General features: G+C 39.4%; 5 protein-coding genes across 6 annotated transcripts; 2 read left to right on the top strand and 3 right to left on the bottom strand.

The window, feature by feature from the left end:
* The first annotated feature begins 134 nt into the window (after positions 1–134).
* LOC146464503 (bile acid-CoA:amino acid N-acyltransferase-like) lies at positions 135–3,010 on the top strand. The gene is made up of 2 exons (XM_085129702.1): positions 135–694; positions 1,189–3,010. Exons 1-2 carry the CDS (start codon positions 202–204, stop codon positions 1,905–1,907), a joined length of 1,212 nt encoding a protein of 403 aa, XP_084985828.1. The 5' UTR covers positions 135–201; the 3' UTR covers positions 1,908–3,010.
* Positions 3,011–6,393: 3,383 nt separating this feature from the next.
* Positions 6,394–8,948, bottom strand: LOC146464502 (uncharacterized). The gene has a single exon (XM_085129723.1). The coding sequence runs from the start codon at positions 8,704–8,706 to the stop codon at positions 7,858–7,860; it is 849 nt and encodes a 282-aa protein (XP_084985849.1). The 5' UTR covers positions 8,707–8,948; the 3' UTR covers positions 6,394–7,857.
* A 321-nt stretch (positions 8,949–9,269) lies between these two features.
* Positions 9,270–11,586, top strand: LOC146464501 (uncharacterized). The gene is made up of 2 exons (XM_085129725.1): positions 9,270–9,449; positions 10,948–11,586. Exons 1-2 carry the CDS (start codon positions 9,306–9,308, stop codon positions 11,143–11,145), a joined length of 342 nt encoding a protein of 113 aa, XP_084985851.1. The 5' UTR covers positions 9,270–9,305; the 3' UTR covers positions 11,146–11,586.
* Positions 11,334–14,191, bottom strand: LOC146464500 (uncharacterized). Its single transcript, XM_085129724.1, has 4 exons — positions 14,124–14,191; positions 13,895–14,016; positions 13,022–13,318; positions 11,334–11,569 (listed from the first exon to the last, which is right to left on the bottom strand). Exons 2-4 carry the CDS (start codon positions 13,979–13,981, stop codon positions 11,492–11,494), a joined length of 462 nt encoding a protein of 153 aa, XP_084985850.1. The 5' UTR covers positions 13,982–14,016; positions 14,124–14,191; the 3' UTR covers positions 11,334–11,491.
* Positions 14,192–14,749: 558 nt separating this feature from the next.
* Positions 14,750–17,915, bottom strand: LOC146464499 (uncharacterized). Of its 2 annotated transcripts, none has more exons than XM_085129754.1 (5): positions 17,750–17,915; positions 17,137–17,204; positions 16,687–16,831; positions 15,581–15,804; positions 14,750–15,150 (listed from the first exon to the last, which is right to left on the bottom strand). In XM_085129754.1, the coding sequence occupies exons 1-5, from the start codon at positions 17,805–17,807 to the stop codon at positions 14,992–14,994; spliced, it is 654 nt and encodes a 217-aa protein (XP_084985880.1). In that variant the 5' UTR covers positions 17,808–17,915; the 3' UTR covers positions 14,750–14,991. The 2 variants fall into 2 exon arrangements, with proteins under 2 accessions (XP_084985880.1, XP_084985882.1); XM_085129756.1 differs by having other exon boundaries at positions 17,137–17,201.
* Positions 17,916–17,982: the final 67 nt, after the last annotated feature.

The following is a 17,982-nucleotide window of genomic DNA, read 5'->3' as shown; positions in this document are numbered from 1 at the left end:
TAAAGTTCAACAACGTAGCCGCTGAAATTTTAAACTCAGCTTCGTTTATTGCAAATATTTCACCTTGGTAGTTACACATTACGTGCAGATATAAAAGGACGAACGCACTCTATAATCTTTGATTACTACTAGTATAGCAGACTTTTTTATTTCACCCGAAAGCAGTTCATCGCACCATCTACTTTCAAAAGGAGCTTCAAAATGGCGAGATCGGCTATTTCTGTAGAACCGAATTCTGGTCTTGTTGACGACAAAGTTAACATCCTTGTAACCGGACTGGAACCAAAACAGAATGTTACGCTACAAGCAAGAATAGAGGGCGAAAAAGGCGAAGTGTTTGAGTCATACGCTCACTATATCGCTGATAAAGATGGCGGAGTTGATGTTAGCTGTGACTCGTCCTTGGGAGGATTTTATCGCGGAGTTGAACCCATGGGATTGTTATGGAGCATGAAACCAGCATCAGGACAGAGAAAAGGACTTCGGTTCAGTAAAAGAGATGTCACCAAACCGTTTGAGGTCGTGTTCAAATGCTTTGATAATCACATCTCTCCAAACGAGAAATCAGAGCCGCCTATGTCGAGCGCGACATTTGAACAGTGGTACATGGCAGATGGAGTGGAAAGGACTGTTGTGAATGATCAACGATTCCATGGATCATTGTTCATTCCGCCGGGAGATGGACCTTTTCCAGGTTTGGTTAAATTCCGGTAATGTTTTACTCGAATTCTTGAACGCGTGCTTGGTTGACCAGAAAAAATGGCAATATTGATCAAAACATTATGGTAGTAAAAGTGATTTTCCTTGAACAAAATCGTGTCTTTATAAAATATATTTTCTAATTTTTTGTCAAACGGAGTGACTAGTTTTTCTTTTCAGGAAACAATAAAGAGACCTATGAGATGACCACCCTCAATCTTTCATTCAGCTAATTTGGAAGATTGCGTGACACAGGTCGACCGGAGGCTTTTTGTATGCGCGCCTTGTTGTTATTGGGTGTTCCAATACGGCTTACCAACTACCTTTACATTCCTATTTTTTAAACAGAATTTGTTGGTGAAATGAGGTTGAAAACATTAACTCATTAACAGACTACGGTTGAATGCTCTGATTGGTTGGACAAAAGCCAAGAAAATGTCATCATTTTACATTTTTCTTTCATTTTACTGAAATGTGTTTCCGTTGCAGGTTTGATAGAGTTAAGAGGTGGAACTGCAGGCATAAAGGAAAACAAGACATCAATGTTTGCTTCACGTGGATTTGTGACCCTAAATCTGGCCTACATTCCTCCGGGTGATTCAGGAGTGTTGCCACCACATTTTGAGCTGGAAAACTTTGAAGAAGCAGCTGAGTGGCTCTGCAAACATCCCAAGGTTTTACCAGGTGGCATTGGACTGCATGGGAACTGTTTAGGGTCCTATATTGCATTGTTGTTAGCAGGTTTGAGAAGTGACATTATTAAAGCTGTTGTTTCAGTTTCCTCACTGACATTTTCCAGTCTTTCCTCTTATAAATACCAAGGAAAAGTATCAGCGAAACTTCCCAGTGATCACAGCAAACTAATCATGACAGAAGATGGTGTTGTGGTGCGATTCTCCTTTAGCACAGAAACAGAAGATAATGGATCAGATTCTACATATTCTGCAATAATTCCCTGTGAAAACATTTCTTGTCCTGTCTTATTAATCTATGGTGCAGATGATTTGTTCTTAAATGGAGAATTTAATGCTAAACAGGTGTATGATCGAATGAGCAAGAATGGCAAAGGTCACCTATGCTCTATTTTACGTTATCCTGGTGCCGGACATCTGATTGAACCTCCTTACACTCCTCTTTGTTATTCATCACTTGATCCTGTAGCTAGAGAAAGTTATGGGAATCCTTGTATGGTCTGGGAGGGGAGGTAGAAGCGCATGCGCGAGCACAAGAGGACGCTTGGCCAAAAGTTTTGGCATTTTTGCAAAAAAATATAGTACAGTCAATTTACTGAATTTTGTATAATAAGTGATTCGTGAAGGCATTCAAATAAGAGCAGGAATCTCAACACGTTGTGGATAGGTTGGCACTAATAGGTTGGCATCAATACTATCACTTCATATCAGTTGATACAACAATAATGGTATCAAACAAACACTCACTCATTAGTGAAGAAGTTATGCTCATTTCCTCGACAGGATGGGTTTCGATAGGAGCAGTATAACCTGTTACAAAACCCCTAATTTTAACTTCAAGTGGTTAAAACTCAAAAACCAGCTGGATGCTTTTGTTAAGGAACTGTGATCAGCATATTTAGACACAGATTTTAAAAATTCGGTAGGACTAGATAAAAGACAGATAAAGTCGGTAGAACATTTCGATTAATTGCAAAATTAAAACACTTTTACCTTTACTGACTCTCTTGAATATTTATCAATCTATTGTTCCATATAAAACTTATGGGCTAACTGCCTGGGGTCATGGATAAAATTTGAATTCTACAAAAATGGGCCTTGTGCTTTATGTACTTTGCTAACAGAAATGATCATGCAGTTCCATTATTTATTGAAGCTGGTGTCACACCTCTAACTTTCTTACATTATAAATCAATATCTAATTGTATGTATGACTTTAGCAACGGCAAAGCACCAGCCAATATATAAAACATGTTTACTTAAACTTCCAGTATTTATTCTTACAACACACAAAAAACAAACAACAACAAAACAACAGTTTATTAAATTAATAAACAGAGAGTTACAAGTTAGTTATATGCCTACCCGCAAATAGCTAAAGCTAGTCGAGGCGGGAAGGTATGACTACATAAAACTAAGTGCAAATAAATTTTGGTGTTTACAAATTGACATTGTTAACAAAGTTTACAAAGCAACAGCAGCAACTAAAATAAAACTTAAATAAGTAGTAAACAAATAGTGAATATACAGAACCAAAAAAGGATTCGCAAGTTATATTGATAGACGATCCTCTACTTTCAAGAATTCTTACATAAAAAAATTGAGACTCAAAAATAGGGTATGAGATACCAACCTGTCTTCGGGAAATGCTGAAACAAGCCTTCAAAAGAAAGCTCAGCAATACACTTAACGAAATTTTAAAGGAAGAAAATTCCTATCATGATCAGTATATCTCAAATCATTTCAAAAGTTAAATCTAAAGTAAGTAATAAACAATAGTATGTATGTAGCAGAAAGCAATAATCCTTAGTATGTAAGTAACAATTTGTTCCTTGATCTTCTTTTCCTGCACTTTATTTTATCATTTATTATTTATTTATGTTAAAGAATAGACATTCGTGGCCTCTCGGCCTTACTTCGAATATCGTGTTGTAGATATCTGACGTATTTGCAACTTCATTGGTACGTCATTCACGTCTGCAGGAAGATGTTGTCTCCACAATAACATTATTGACCATCATGACCCTTGAAAACGTCAGGCGGGGACTTCTCAAGTTTGATTTACCAATTCAAAATGGTGTCCACTGAGTAAAGCCGGCGCCAGGTCAGTCATGATCTCTAGGCGAAGGGTAACTTGATGGTAAAAAAAAATGTTTGGTGTAAACCTCAGGCATTACCACTGGCGTTTACATGGCGGGAGGGAGATCCTAGCGCTAGGAAGATCCGAGAAGGCGGAAAAACTTTTCGTTTGTTTTACATGCAGAAATTTCGGCCAAACCAAGTGGTGAAGGAAAAGAAGGATAACTGTCGGCCTTGAGCAGCTGATCGCCCGACTACCGCTATCTTTGTTCTTTTTGTCCCTAGTACTAGGATTTTCCGAGCGAAAGTAGTTTACATGGAGCTAAGATCTTCCTAGTCCTAGGATCTTTCTATCTTTCAGCTAGGAAGATCCTAGCGCTAGGGCCAAGTACAACCTTTTGCATGTAAACTGAATACAGAAAACATATAGCGCTTGGATGATCCGCCCAGCATCTTCCTACATCAGTGTAAACAGCCCCTTACTGGTTGAGAAAGTGGCGCGAGTTTTGTCAACCAATCACAGAGCGTACTAATGCAAAACCAAAGCAACTCACTTCAGATTGAAAACCGCTCTATATCTCTGAGTCAAACTTTTCCTGTCTCTATTATTATTTTAGAAACGTGTCTCCAGCGTTTCCGCAGAGTTTGTTTCCGCTAACGTCCGCGTGTGGCCAATGAATATGGTATAGTTCAGTGCCCATCGTTTCTTGACTTTCTTGTCCACGTCCCATTCTTCTCTTTACAGGGTTACCAACTGAACACGCGACCTACGACATTCAAAAGAGTCGGATAAAGTTTCGTTTTGGTGGACGTCAATCAAAGAAAATAAATTATTTTGAATTCTGACAAGATTCCAAGGTAACCCTGCAAGAAACTAAGAATTTTACCTCGCTAAGACAAGGTGAACTTTATTTAAATTTATTCTCCAGCCAGATCAAACGCAAATAAAAGGTGTTTTTGAATTAAAATTTCGATTTTCACTGCACGTGATAATTTGCTCATGATCACTTGCACGCATCGCTGATTTAATTGTCCGGGTGTAGCGATTTCAAATGTTTCACTAAAAAATACGGCTTCGTCTAAACAATGCGCATTTTTTACCATCCGTCAGCGGATAAAACTGTCAATTTCTTCGTTCTGTTGCCTTGAAATGTTCTCAGAATTCAAAACAATTTCAACGGCTTTTCTTTGATTGACGTCCACCGAAACGCAACTGACTTTTGAAGGCGGTGGGTCGCTTGTTATTGGTAACTGCTGTAATGCCTACCAAACCCATGATACAATCGCGGTCACAAGTTAGTTCCTGAGAATCAATATGCAACACTCGTAAATTTGTGCAATGAGATAAGCCTGTCCCTCGTCGCCTTGACTATCATAAATGCTTCTTCGTCTATTGGTATTTCAACAGGAGAGAAATTTGCTGAAATTGATAAAATTGGTTTAAAATTGTGGTAAAAAAAATATGAATGCTAAGAGAACAGTACAGATGTTGGATTTGTCGAGCCATGGTATTCGAGAAGAAAGCTAAGGGCTAAAAATACCGAGACAGGGTACATGAGTAACCACACACGGGTCAAACCCTGCCGAGACTGTTTTACTCAAGTTCAGTTTTCCTCCCCAGTTTTCCTCATTCCTGGAAATGATTCAAAAGTGCCACAGTGGTGGGATGTGCCACATTATTAAGCCATTTGAACGCCATCGCTGAGGAAAGGAATCAAACTATAACCTTGATAAAGCCTATTCCAGGCATTCAGATAGTGGGGAGAGGAGGAAAAATGGCGAAGGAACTCGGAGGGGACGGGGAACTGACTATGCACATTTTTAATATACTTTCGGATCGGTCAATTTTGACAGTTATTAAAAAGATTTAGAATTATTTTTACGGAAAACGGCAGAAATGACAACGTGGCGATATTTACCCTATATTTGCCGCTCGCTATTTTCAATAAAATTGCATAGTTTTGCGTTAGCGTCAAAGGTCAGAATTATTTTACACCATTCTCATCTGTGTACTAATTTTTTCAAGAAAATATAAACGCGAATCTCACGTTTGCCGTTTGCCAAAAATGTGATTCTAAATCTCTCTATTGTTGTCACGCGAGTTTTCTACACGTTGATGAGAAATGCGATATGGTTGGTGGCTGTCGCGAGACAGCCGTTAGAGTACAAGCAACGCGTTTACAACCTCATCTGCGTTGTACTCAAACACTATGAATGGAGTCGATTGGCCTCTTTTGGCCTCTTCAAAACCTTTACATGAGCACAGGGCAATGACGGAAATAAAGTTATTTACTATCAAGTAGAGCGATAGGAGAGATTGGATCTTCCGCTCTGCGTATAAACAGTCTCTAAAACTAGTTTCGTCGAAAGCCCTCGTCAGTTGCTCGCCATGGTTGTTTTGAATCTAAAACGATTTCATATAACAATACGCATAACGTTACCCTAGTTCCCTGGTAACTTACAACATACAACAATTCTCGGTTTTCACGTGACGTCACGAAATTCTAGAATTCAAAACTGGGAGGCCTACAAAATTTTTACCTTCATTCAAGGAAACATTACCTAAAAATATGTCTGTTCACAATTTCTTAGCTCGATGTCGTGCTTCCTTTTGAAAATAGAACAGTTTCAATTTCCGAGTTTCCATCGTGCGCGACATCAGGAGGACGGCCGTGACAGAGCTTTTCCGTATCTTAAAAATGACTCTCCGGGTGATTTTCAGCATTCTAAACAATTTAAGTTTGAGGAAATATTAATCTAAACATTCGAAAATTCACAAGGGCAAACAAACCTCTTTTCTGGCAAAAGTGAACTCCAGATGTTTTTTCCTATTTCCGGGCCGCCATGTTTGTGCCCCCCAGAGGGACACAAAACATGGCGTCTCCATACAAAGCTCTATAAATTTATGTGGAACATTTTGTCAAATAACTCGAGTACGGAATGCTGCACAGACCTGACACTTAGACAGATGCCTTATTTATTCATCCTCTATACCATGTCAATTTCTTGACTTCATTCATGGAATGGTTTCGATTTTTTTTTCAATGGCGTGACAGTGAAAACCGAGAATATAAAATAAAGAAAATAGTATAAAATAAAATAAAGCACAATAATTGTTTCATGTAGTCATTTCCGTAACTCTACTTTAGGAATATCCATTCCCTATATCGTGGCAACAGTCCTTGAGATGCGGACACAATTCCTTTCGCTTTTGGAGATTATCACTTCACTCTTTTGAACCGTATTTATCATGACTGACTCGGTGATTTGCGCATCGTTATGAAATGTTCCTGACACATTTATGACGAAGTCTGGAGGAACACCAGGAATGTGACAGACATTGCTGAATTTTCTCTTCTTTGTTCTAGAACATTTCGGTACTGTTCTTGTTCTAGTGTAAGTACTATTCCCAAAGAACAGACGATCCACAAGGAAACTGATTGAAAAGAAAAATACTGATCACGTGACGTGTGGAATAAAGCCGCCAAAGAAAACTTGGGAAAGAATGTTATGATATTGATATCTCAGGACAATTCTTTCGATTTCTTACGTAAAATTTGCGTAGAATATTAAATCTACTAACCGGATAGAATTATGTTGTACAAACAAAGATGTCTAGAAAGCCTGAAGCTTTAATAGCTGCAGAATGCTGTTAGAACGGACGAGCCACTTTTAAATAAGGTGAAGGCATTTTCTCCAACTGCTCTATCCTCATAATCAACCACCCGCCTTAATCAAATGGACCACCTTCAAACAATCCTACTTACTCAGTCACACAACGCCTTTAGAATTTCTCATGCATATACAACCATCTCACTTCAATAATAAACCAGAGATAAACGAATAACGTTGTGAAATCCTCGTTCGAATCCAGAAATTCTCAGCCAAATGTTATGTTCAACTTCATGTGCGACCGAAGCCAGTTACTGAAACGACAAAGCTAGAGATGAATTAGAAATTTAAGTCTCATCGAACTTCACAGAGGCTTGTAAGCAGGCGATTCACTGAGTGAATAAACCTACATAATAATCAATAGGAACCGACCACTCTATTTTCCCTCTTATGTCCCCTGACAAAACTAAATTATAATTAAGTGTTCTTATACATCAGTACTCACTATCTCTATTTTCATTGCCTACGAGATAACTATTTCTACCGGAAACACTCTCAGTTAATGCACATGACATTGAAGTCGTTTTTCTTTCGTAAATGATCTATTTTATGAATGCCCTCTGTGCCTATTCCGAGAAGCAAGGCCAAGATATGGCATGAGGAAAGTAATTTGAACTCGAGTTTTCTTTTGCCGTCTCTTTGGGTGGCTGTCACTCAAGCCACGAAGTGCACGAACAAAACCTGAACATTTTCCTGACAACTGGGGATTCTAAATTTAATCCCAGTCGGATTTTGGTTTATCATCTTGAATTTTAGTGACAACTGATTTTCTCAAACCAATGTATGGCATGTTGTCTAGTTCAGTGGCAATATGAATCATCTTGTCTCCAGACTCCTCTCTGAACAGCTGAGGCTGCCCTTGGAACTTTCGCTTGCTTGATGTTGTTGATGATGATGATGAAGACGATGATGGGGTTTTATTAAGGGAGATATCAACTCCTCCTGATTCGCTGCTTAGCGTTGTTTCGTCTTTTGTAACGTGCATTTTAAGGTTTCCAGCATTACCAGTGACATGGAATCCACTATATTTAACATCAGATTTTTTACTTCCTGAAACCTCCTGCTTATTGGAAGGCAAGATTGAAATATTTGGTATTTTCTTCTTTGGTGTGAGAAGTGAAGGTGATGAAGATTTTTTCTTTAATAAGCCATTTCGCCGTTGTAGCTCCAGCTTCAGCCTCTGATATAAACTTTTCGAATGAGCCATTTGTTTCATGACCCTTCTCCTTTCGTTGACCTCATCCTTTTTCCCCTGCTTAGTCATTTTTGTTTTGAAAATAGCAGATTTTCGAAAGCTGAAGCTATGCCATCCCGGCTGCGTTACGTGTACTATGGGCTTGTCTGATTTAAGGACAGGATAATCAGCCGTGCCTGGTTTAACTACCACTTGAACCGAGTCCGCCTGGGCTGTAACTTTTGCTAGGTCTTTTGTTGCCGAGATTTTGAGATCTCCTGATTTGTCCTCAACTTGAAAATGAGCCTTTTGTCCCTTACTGTCAGCGGCCAATACGGCAGAAATCAAAAGCGATAGGACAGACAGGGAGACAATACACGACGTCAACATGTTCCGAAGTAACAAACCCTAAGCTGCCTTGGGACGGATTAAGCGAGTTGTAGACGACTTTTCCATTTTGGCGTCAAATGCTATTGTTTTTACAAATACCGGATGAATAATTAACAACAGCTTTCTATGGTTCAAAAAAAAAAATCCAAAAATTCGTCTGAGATCTACAACCATTGCAAAAACGACTTTACCATTTCGCAATGCATTAGAACAACACTAAAGGCAATGGAATTTTATGCTATTAATACAAAACTGGATAATTTCACTTTAAAGGATGTTAAACCACCAGCTAATTCTGTCTCGGGTGATGAGCATGTGATAGCCTTTTGTTCTGACGACTGGTACACTAGAAACTGCTGATATGTTTTTGTTAATTAAAGGACGTTTAGTTTCTTGAAATAAAAACGTTTGTTTCTGTGGCATAATAAAATATGCCGGAACATTCACTTTTCTGCCTAGAACTGATATACTCCCTAAAGTCATTTCAGTAACGCCATATCTGTCAGAGTTCTTTCAATATTAATTCAATGAGCAGGTTGAATTTGATCCATCTATTATTTGCATTGAGACTCACTTCACGTTTCAGAATTGGTTTCCTCATGGCGGTAAATTCTGCTCACAAGCGTTTCTTGAATATCTGGCCCTTGACTGCCTACTACGGTCTTCTTTTTGTTGCCTCAATTTACTTATCTGTGATTCACTCTTCCCCGGTTCCACAAGAGTTTCAGAAGCCACATTTCCAGGTATCTTTAAACATTTCAGCGGGGATTTGACATGACTGGGGTGCTAAACGACGTCAAGTGATTTCGCTCTTTTGAAATTTCTCTAAGATTGACTGTAAGCTTGTTTAACAAGTAATATTTACCCAGTATTTACCTGTTTCATATTAACATTGTGATACGAAGCCGTGTTTATTAAGGAGGTAGAGTTGTGTTGTGCTAAGCTTATTCTAGTTTTGGAGTCTTAAGATAGACCTGTTCAACTGCTCAGTTCATTGACAACTTAAATGTCACACTTCAGTTGGCAGAGAATTAGTCTAAATGAAAAACAAACAAAAACAAAACATATTTCTCATCCTGGTTTCCAAATTCAACATGGATTTCTGTCTCCAAATTCAAGCCTTAAGACTCACGTATGAGCGGGAGTCTGTTGATGAGCCCCTTTGGGTGGCAATTCAGTTGACAGCTATGAAGTACATTGCTGCCTAGTTACTTGTATTTTATTTGCTCCCTGCTTCGAAGGGACATTAGCTCGAACATCCCTTCGTAGTGCCGGATTTTCAAGCTATGCAGGGTATTATCTCCTTGCGTCGCAAGTGGGAACTTTTTTTGTTATTTTCAAACTTGAGCGCCTTTGATAATACACCAGTCACAATTAGCACTGGGAAGAAACGTGAGAAAAACAAAAGAATAAAAATGTTATATAAATTTTAAATTAAGAACCAAAAAAATATTTGACTAGGAAAAAATTGGTTCTCACGAACGTTTTTGTTGTTGAAAGTGAATATATAACACGATCATTTTTTCCATCCTTTTTCAGTCTTTGTAACTTCTGAAGTTGCTAACATCCCACTTCTTATACAGTATTCAATCACATTCTTTTTTCCACTGTTCATGGGAATAAAGGCTGGTTTCCATATGATCGCGGATCGCAGATCGCAGATCGTAGATCGCAATAAGGTCTGCGATCGTCTGCGATCCTGCGATCGTGATCGCAGAAGATAGAACCATGTTCTATCTAAAGGCTGGTTTCCATATGATCGCGGATCGCAGATCGCAGATCGCAGATTGCAATAAGGTCTGCGATCGTCTGCGATCATATGGAAACTACTTCTGCGATCGTCTGCGATCGTGATCGCATACGATCGCAGAAGATAGAACCATGTTCTATCTCCTGCGATCGTCTGCGATCAATTGCGATTGTTTGCGATCTGCGATCCGCGATCATATGGAAACCAGCCTTTAGATAGAACATGGTTCTATCTTCTGCGATCGTCTGCAATCACGATCGCAGGATCGCAGACGATCGCAGAAGTAGTTTCCATATGATCGCAGACGATCGCAGACCTTATTGCGATCTGCGATCTGCGATCACATGGAAACCAGCCTTTAACAGAAGCTCACAACAAAGCTGACCAGCTCCCTGTTGATTTTTAAAATATCTACACCGCGATCACTTTCAAACCGCAGTTTCTAACATTACAGACATAACTCACTCGCAATTTTGTTTTGTTTTTGTCAGGTGGAACACAAAGCTGGTGTTTTATCGATCACAGCCACAAAGGACAAAGCAGATGTCGACGTGAAGTCGGACACTATTCGTTTGCTTGTGAAACCAGGAGATAAAGAATTCCCTGTCGCCAAACTCCCTGAAGTCAAGACGGTTCATGTGGAACAAAACTGTTGTTTACCGCAAATTTCTCCCGCCTGTCACTGTTGAACTACAGTTACAATTCTCTCTGGGATCTTCACAGTAGAAGGCAAATTGCGAATCTGCGCAGTAATCAACAAGGTCTTCCTTGATCATTGGTCATGAAAGATTCCTTAACAATGACTGCACGGAGCCATTTTAAAAGCGTGGGGGCGAGGTTTTTAGGCGTGTATTTGTTTCAGAAGGCAGTACATGTCTACAAAAACGTTTTTTATTGAAACAGGCTTAAAATTAAATTAAACTGCGTGACGTTTCTTTACAATGTATTATCAAATAGAGACTTTATTTTCCACAAATGAACATAAATTATTTTAAAAACGATAAATTTCACTCTTGTAACAAAGTGTAAAGAGAATTATGGATTAACAGCGTGAAAACATTGCTGGCAGGCCCACAAGCCGTGATTTTCACATTTCCAGACAGTCAAGTCTCGCTGAAACAAAACAAAAATGAAAGATATAAGTAAGGGCCACTAAAATCTGCTTGCAGTTTTAAGTTAGCTCTTCATTCGCAATGGGGTGAGTTTCTTTTCCAAAAAAAATTAATTGTCCCGCAAAAACAATAAAACAGCTGTGAGCAAATCGTACTTAAAACTTCTTTGTAAGCAACTTTTAAAGCGTCAAAAGGCTTAAGACATGGAGAAGCGCAAAATATTGATTACAAGTAAAGAAACGACTGGATTCAAGCGTTAGCGAGGGCAAAAGGAAAACGAAAAGATTTTAATCCATTTGTCTGCTACTATATCAGTGGTAGTGGTGTCCAGTCTTTTTGCGGCCTTTATTTCCTTGTCAGGCTTAGCAAAGTAGCTCTTCGTAATACTACAACTGAGTTATAAAAAGGCGTTTGATTTGGAGCAGCTTTTGATAATTGTAAAACGTAGAAAGCCGTTTGCTTTGTCTTTTAACTACACTCTGACGTTGAATGGTTTAAACGGTTTGCGCTACTTTCTCAGCCATGCAATTTGAAATAAATCCGATTTTGTGTGCATGTCTTTGTCGAACGCATTCTTGTGCCTGGCGCCTGTTGCATGAACATGACTTGAGTTCTGATTGGCTCACCGGCTCAGTCACTGGGTGTTCGTCTGTGTTGTGATTTGCGCGGTTTTCAAGTTAAAACAAAAATAATCATTCTATAGCCAAACAAAAGATACAAATAACATAATGAACCAAAGAAAACTCGAAGCAAACTCATGTAAACTACATAAAACGCGGGAGAACGCCTTTCGAGCAAGTCTGGTTTGGTTTTGGTATTACTTGTTCAGAAAGTGGTGCGAATTCAATTCAACTAGTCATAGGGGCTCCCACAGTGGGGCATTGAACGAAAAGAAGAGAAAAGAGAATGGAGAGCGGAGCAGAGTGAGTCGAACGCGGTCTGGGGGCTAGAAAGAATTACTTTGGGTGGCTGAAACGAAAAATGCTCTACCCAGAGTAAAAGCGGGTTACACTGTTCAATATTGCGTGCATCACTGCACGCAGTATTTCGCCAATACCATGTATCCGCACCAGAAAAGTGTTGCCGCAACATCCCCGAAGAAGAATACTGGAGTAGAGTCTGGGATAAACGTACACCAGAACTCAGGGGTAAAAATAAATGTCAAATTTCATTTTTCTCCAAAATAGTTTCCAGTTCCCTTTCAAATAGCTATATCAAATTTTACCGGCTTAACTTTTTACGTAAATATGAATAGATGAAACATATATTTTGAACTGCGGATGAAAGATTAAATAGAAGAAACATCCTCGCACTTAATACGCAACTTAAGCAGTTGCGGAAAGAAAGCCTGAAAAAAATTTCGGGCTTTCTTTTCGCAAAGAAGTACTGTTGAGTACTAAGTGCAAGGATCTTTCTTCTATTTAACTTTTTACATACACATATTTAAACTCACGGGCTGAGAGGACACATAGTGATGGTAGACATATCTTTCATCACCAGTTGGAAGTGCCGCTGCCACAAAACAGTTTAGCTCGGCTAGAGGTGACATTTGACTGACTGGGCTCTGATAGGGGGCCTGGTGAGGAGCTTCTGAAGCAGTCGGTAGCTTACCATCAGTTGCAACATGTGCTGGCTGAACACTGGACTCAGGTTCAATAACCACGGTCTTATAATCAGGCGGAGGAGCTGGGGCTGAGTTGCTCAGGGCCAGAAGTGCATAAGCTGCTTCAATCTCGTCTGCAGAATATTTCTGGTCAGGCAGAACAGAAACAAAGTCAGATTAAAGACAAATATAAATAATACAAATATTTGATGACAAATAAACGAACACAACGAGACTTAGGTTTTCCTGGGACGATGTATAGGATGCTGTGCTGTTGTATATGTTGCCGGTCAGTAATAGAGGTTATTCTGGATCTTAACCTAGATTGGTCAAACAGGACCTGACCATACCGCGCCTGGATCTGGTTGCAGGTAACGTAGCTGACAAACTGGTCACCATCACTCACGCAGGAGCTCCATAGGGACACTCCGTCGAGCAAGTTTACTATTGGCTGAAAAGATATATTCGCATCCCCACTGAAACAGAGGTAAGGATGGCTACAGGGTCTGTGCATAACTGACCACACAAGATTCAGCAAAAAGCTCGTTGATAAGGTGGGGGCACATGCCCAGAGAACCTAACGGAACTGACGTACTGGGGAGGACCCTTAACTCTGCAGGCGCCTTGGTCAAGAGTAGGCGCAATACAAGAACCATACTTCAGTTTACTCCATGAGAACATGGTTATACGCTAGAAGCTACCCGGTTACCAAGTTGTTCTTACCTGTTCAAATGCAGGGCGACTGTCTTGCTTTAGTTCATTTCCTGGTTCATTACTGTTTGAAGTTTTGTCGCTAATAGAGGCCATCATAAAAAAAATCTTGAATTCGTTCAATTAATTGCTATCTGGGAGAGAAAAAAGTTTCGTTGATTTAATTTCTAAATTTCCCAGATTAAGTTGATCTTTTCAGTCCATTTTCGGTTAAGAGAGCGCAACAACGGTAAATTCTTACCTGACGTTCAGTTTTGTTGTATTCCTTGAGATTTTAGTTTTGCCGCTTTGAACCATGGAAACTATGACATCAACAATGCATGAAAAAAAACGTTTGAAACTGAGCGCGCGCGCGCGTGCTTATTCTGTTTTTCTTCACTCGAAACGAAATTGCCGACAACAAACAAAACAACGCTAAAATGAGGGAAACAAGCAGCAATATAAAAGTAATGCACGCTTCCTTAAAAACATAAAAAGAAGGGTGAATTTGGGACGCTTGTTCTTTTTGTGTTTAGTTTGCTAAAGTTTCGAATTTCAAGTAATATGAGAGAATACGTTAAGAGTAGATAGGTTTAAACTTGCTGTTATCATTAAATTTTGGCAATGGTGCACAAATGTTTTACGCGTTTGTAGTAAAATTTTTATTCAGCTGCTCGAAACGCGCTTAGATGAATATATTGAGGGGAACAAAAAAATCACGAAGTGGAGCAAATTCATATCTCTTGTTCGATTGCCACTCTTTTAGAACGTAAAGTTTGATGTATGAGATTTGTGCATGTAACTTAAAATTCAGTGTAGTTACGTCCTCTACGCAAGTTATAACACGTTTGTACACCTGTTTCTCGAAGAAAATGTACGTCGCTTGAGTTGATTTCTTTTGTGCTATTTTATTGTCAAGTCTTTCGTGTGCTAAAATTCACAGATAAGTGAGTTTACAAGAGTCAAAGGTAATTGTGGCAAAGAAGTTAAGGTGACTCCTCAGTTCAGTTGGAGGAACACCAAACAACGCTTTTAATGGGGAGTCTGTAAGGGGGCAGTGATCGATCACATGACCGCTGGATTTGTTTTGAGATTTTATTCGTAGTCATACTTATTCAAGTTAATTTCATTCACGATAGATTTTCTACAGCAGTAGACTTCAGTCCCCGGCATGTTTCCATATGTGTCGGCCAGTGACTTCTTTGACAGTCCTCTCCACAGTAGCAAGCTGACCAACACCCGCTGCACATAAACAGACGAGGGGTAGTGAGACTGCAGTGGGTACAGACCTAAAGAGAGGAAGGAAATCGATCCAAATTATTCAACGTGATAACTACAAAGCAAACTTGACAGCCGTCTGGGACTAAATAAATGGTAAAGGACAGGAAAGGAGGAACTACAAAGAGACGCCAATGTTGACGTATGGAACAGATATGAAACAGTCCCACAGGAAAGCCCACTGGTTGATGCTGTACAAGGTAGTACTAACGTTCGGGTCTGCAGATGAAATTCTCAAATGTGACCGCAAAAATGAAAGTGACTAAGCAGTACTTTCCTGTGGTGCTGTTCATTATGCTGTACAAGGTGGTTCTAACGTTTGAGTTTATGGTTGGCTTTCTTTTCAAAGTCTGATCATTGAAATAACCTGTACTCTTCTGTGGTGCTGCTTGTTTTCCAATTCTTCCCAAACTAAAAATTGGGAATTTTGATATTATATACCATATTCTTTTGTAGCAGATGTCTCTGTTGCCGCATTCCTTCCAGTATTCCCTCTCTGCGCGCTCGTTCCAGTTCCTGTCTGTGTTGTTGTTGTGTGTCCTCCATTGTCTTTTTGAAGTATTCTTTCACCGTCTTCGCCATGTTAAGTACAAGATTCTGACATGTCGAGCGCACTGCCTGGATCTTTCTAGCGCCTCTTTCTCGCTCCTGTTGTAGTCGAGTCTCTATGAATTGAAAAACAGTAAAACGGAACACTAAAATCTCACCGTGACTATCTAATTAATAGCACTCAGTGATAAAGACGGAACACGGAGTGGCTCATATGTCTTGCTAGCATTAATAAACCACGCGTTCCAATCGGCTTCTCCATGTTTGGCAGTTAGTGCATGGTAGATAAACCGAAGCGTAGTTTTAACTCTTCCCGGATATCTATTCAAGCTTCTTAAAAGTATTCTACAAGAGGACAATCTGCATACTCAGTATAGGGTACTGCAGTTTTCAGCAATTGGAATGGTTTCCTACTTAAGGTATTTGATGCGGGTTTTTCCTCTGTCGCTTTTCCTTCATTTTCCTTAGCTAGGTATCTGGCATTATATCCTGTACATGGTTGAGTTTATTAGGAAACAACTATTCCACTCAATTTAATTCTTCGTACACGAACTTGGTTTCATGGATAATGGCAATCAAGAATTGAAAGTCTGATCGCTTTTTGAGTTGTTTTTGCTTTACTACGCTCTGTGATTGGTTAACAAAACTCGCGCTACTTCTTATAACCAATCGTGGCAGTATCGTGATCTGTTCGCACGAGTTGTCCCTCGCTTGGCGCCGGTTACATGTATTTGCTTCGAATTTTGATTGGTTACATTGTGCTCTTAGCGTCTGTTATGTTTCGTTAGAAAAATAACTTTACTTTTGGTTTTCCTTCAGTCAATTGAAAACTGCTTTAAACGATGAGAAAGCCAATCAGATTCGCATAATTACAATAAACCCCAGCAGATGAACAGCAGATGTCTTTCCGAATGTCTTATCATGATTAGACATGGTGTACGCGTTTTGATGTGTTGAATACACAGTTTTAAAATACGAATAAGTAGTATTAGCCTCACCGAATGACTCTAGTTGTTGTTCCAGATGTTGTCGAGGTTCATTTTTTGCTGCAACGGCCGCGTCGCCTATATTACCAGCTACTTGTACAGTGACATCCCTCATTTCACTCAAAAGGCTTTGACAGTTTTCAAATAACAGCTCAAGCTAAATTGTACAAAAACAACGAGAATTCTGTCAGACTTTAAATGGGATAACGACTTCGGATCATGCGAACATTTTCGACACAGTGGCTGAGTGATGAAGCAATTCCGTTTCAGAGAAAGAACATAAACTGGAAAAGTATCAGATTTCTCTTTCAGATCTGGCCGACCGGATTATACCATCTACGACGTGGGTTATTTTAAGTCATCTTCAGTGCTCTCATCATCGAAATACGTTGGAGCATATGCACAGCTTTTCCTCTGAACTCCCCCAGGCTCGTCCTAAATCAAACCTTGCATTTTACCTACCTGTTTAAACTGTTTTAAGCCTTCTTGTGTCATCGTCCGCTGGTCCAACTCAATTTGACTCATGTCTTCTATTGAAAAACACCAAACGTCATAACTGAGGATAGTTGGTAATTAATAAAAACCATGTCCTGACAAGTCAGTATAAACACTAGTATCATAACAAGATTCTTAAATAGAATGTAATACATCAACTGTTACCAGTCAAGTTAACTCAGTATCCGCTCACATTCGATTCTTATACTTTTTCCAGGGAAAATTGGTGGAAACATTTTTCTTAGTGTCTTATATTAAGTTAATGTTTTATGCAATCTCCCGTTTGTAAAATATTTGTTAGAGTGTGGCTAACGTAAGAGAGACTGGTCTGTTTTGAGCACATTGTTGTGACAGCAAACGTTCAATTTTCCTTTCAAACATGTTTTGGAAGCAAATCTTTCGTCAGATGACACAAATTTTGCCCCCGATGCTTCCAGTTATTTCTGGCCTTTAGAAGAAACGGTTCTTCTGCAAAAAAATCTTTCCCTGTTAACGTATGTACAAACTGTTTTGAGGTGCTAATTGTCAGTGTAATTGTACAAATTTAGGCTACGATTTATGGCACATATTTTGTTATTACCTGTCTCTGTTGGGTTATTATCATGGACACGAGGAGCTTTTTCCTCAGGAGAAGCCATTGATGTTAACAGGAACTATTTATTAGCTCATTTTTGCTGCGAAAAATTATTACTCAAAGTAGCCGTTATCATTTTGTTGGATACACGCGACACGTAACTTCTCACGCGTCTCTCTCGCGCGCAATGACGCAACTTCCAGACGGCGCACCAAGTAGTCAGCGGAAATTATAATGCA

Source organism: Pavona decussata, unplaced genomic scaffold, assembly GCF_977016875.1.
Source record: "Pavona decussata unplaced genomic scaffold, jaPavDecu1.1 SCAFFOLD_163, whole genome shotgun sequence".
NCBI classification, from domain to species: Eukaryota; Metazoa; Cnidaria; class Anthozoa; order Scleractinia; family Agariciidae; genus Pavona; species Pavona decussata.
This window is presented reverse-complemented; position numbering and strand designations above follow the sequence as displayed.

Excerpts from the sequence above, each read along its gene's own strand:
- LOC146464503 (XM_085129702.1), top strand. The coding sequence starts at position 202 with ATGGCGAGATCGGCTATTTCTGTAGAACCGAATTCTGGTCTTGTTGAC. Across the intron at positions 695-1,188 it reads GGGAGATGGACCTTTTCCAG|GTTTGATAGAGTTAAGAGGT; the intron begins GTTTGGTTAAAT and ends TTTCCGTTGCAG.
- LOC146464502 (XM_085129723.1), bottom strand. The coding sequence starts at position 8,706 with ATGTTGACGTCGTGTATTGTCTCCCTGTCTGTCCTATCGCTTTTGATT.
- LOC146464501 (XM_085129725.1), top strand. The coding sequence starts at position 9,306 with ATGGCGGTAAATTCTGCTCACAAGCGTTTCTTGAATATCTGGCCCTTG. Across the intron at positions 9,450-10,947 it reads TTCAGAAGCCACATTTCCAG|GTGGAACACAAAGCTGGTGT; the intron begins GTATCTTTAAAC and ends TGTTTTTGTCAG.
- LOC146464500 (XM_085129724.1), bottom strand. The coding sequence starts at position 13,981 with ATGATGGCCTCTATTAGCGACAAAACTTCAAACAGTAATGAACCAGGA. Across the intron at positions 13,319-13,894 it reads GTCGCCCTGCATTTGAACAG|AAATATTCTGCAGACGAGAT; the intron begins GTAAGAACAACT and ends CTGCCTGACCAG. Across the intron at positions 11,570-13,021 it reads ACTATGTGTCCTCTCAGCCC|CGAGACTTGACTGTCTGGAA; the intron begins GTGAGTTTAAAT and ends GTTTTGTTTCAG.
- LOC146464499 (XM_085129754.1), bottom strand. The coding sequence starts at position 17,807 with ATGGCTTCTCCTGAGGAAAAAGCTCCTCGTGTCCATGATAATAACCCA. Across the intron at positions 16,832-17,136 it reads GCTTAAAACAGTTTAAACAG|CTTGAGCTGTTATTTGAAAA; the intron begins GTAGGTAAAATG and ends TGTACAATTTAG. Across the intron at positions 15,805-16,686 it reads ACAACAACTAGAGTCATTCG|AGACTCGACTACAACAGGAG; the intron begins GTGAGGCTAATA and ends TTCAATTCATAG.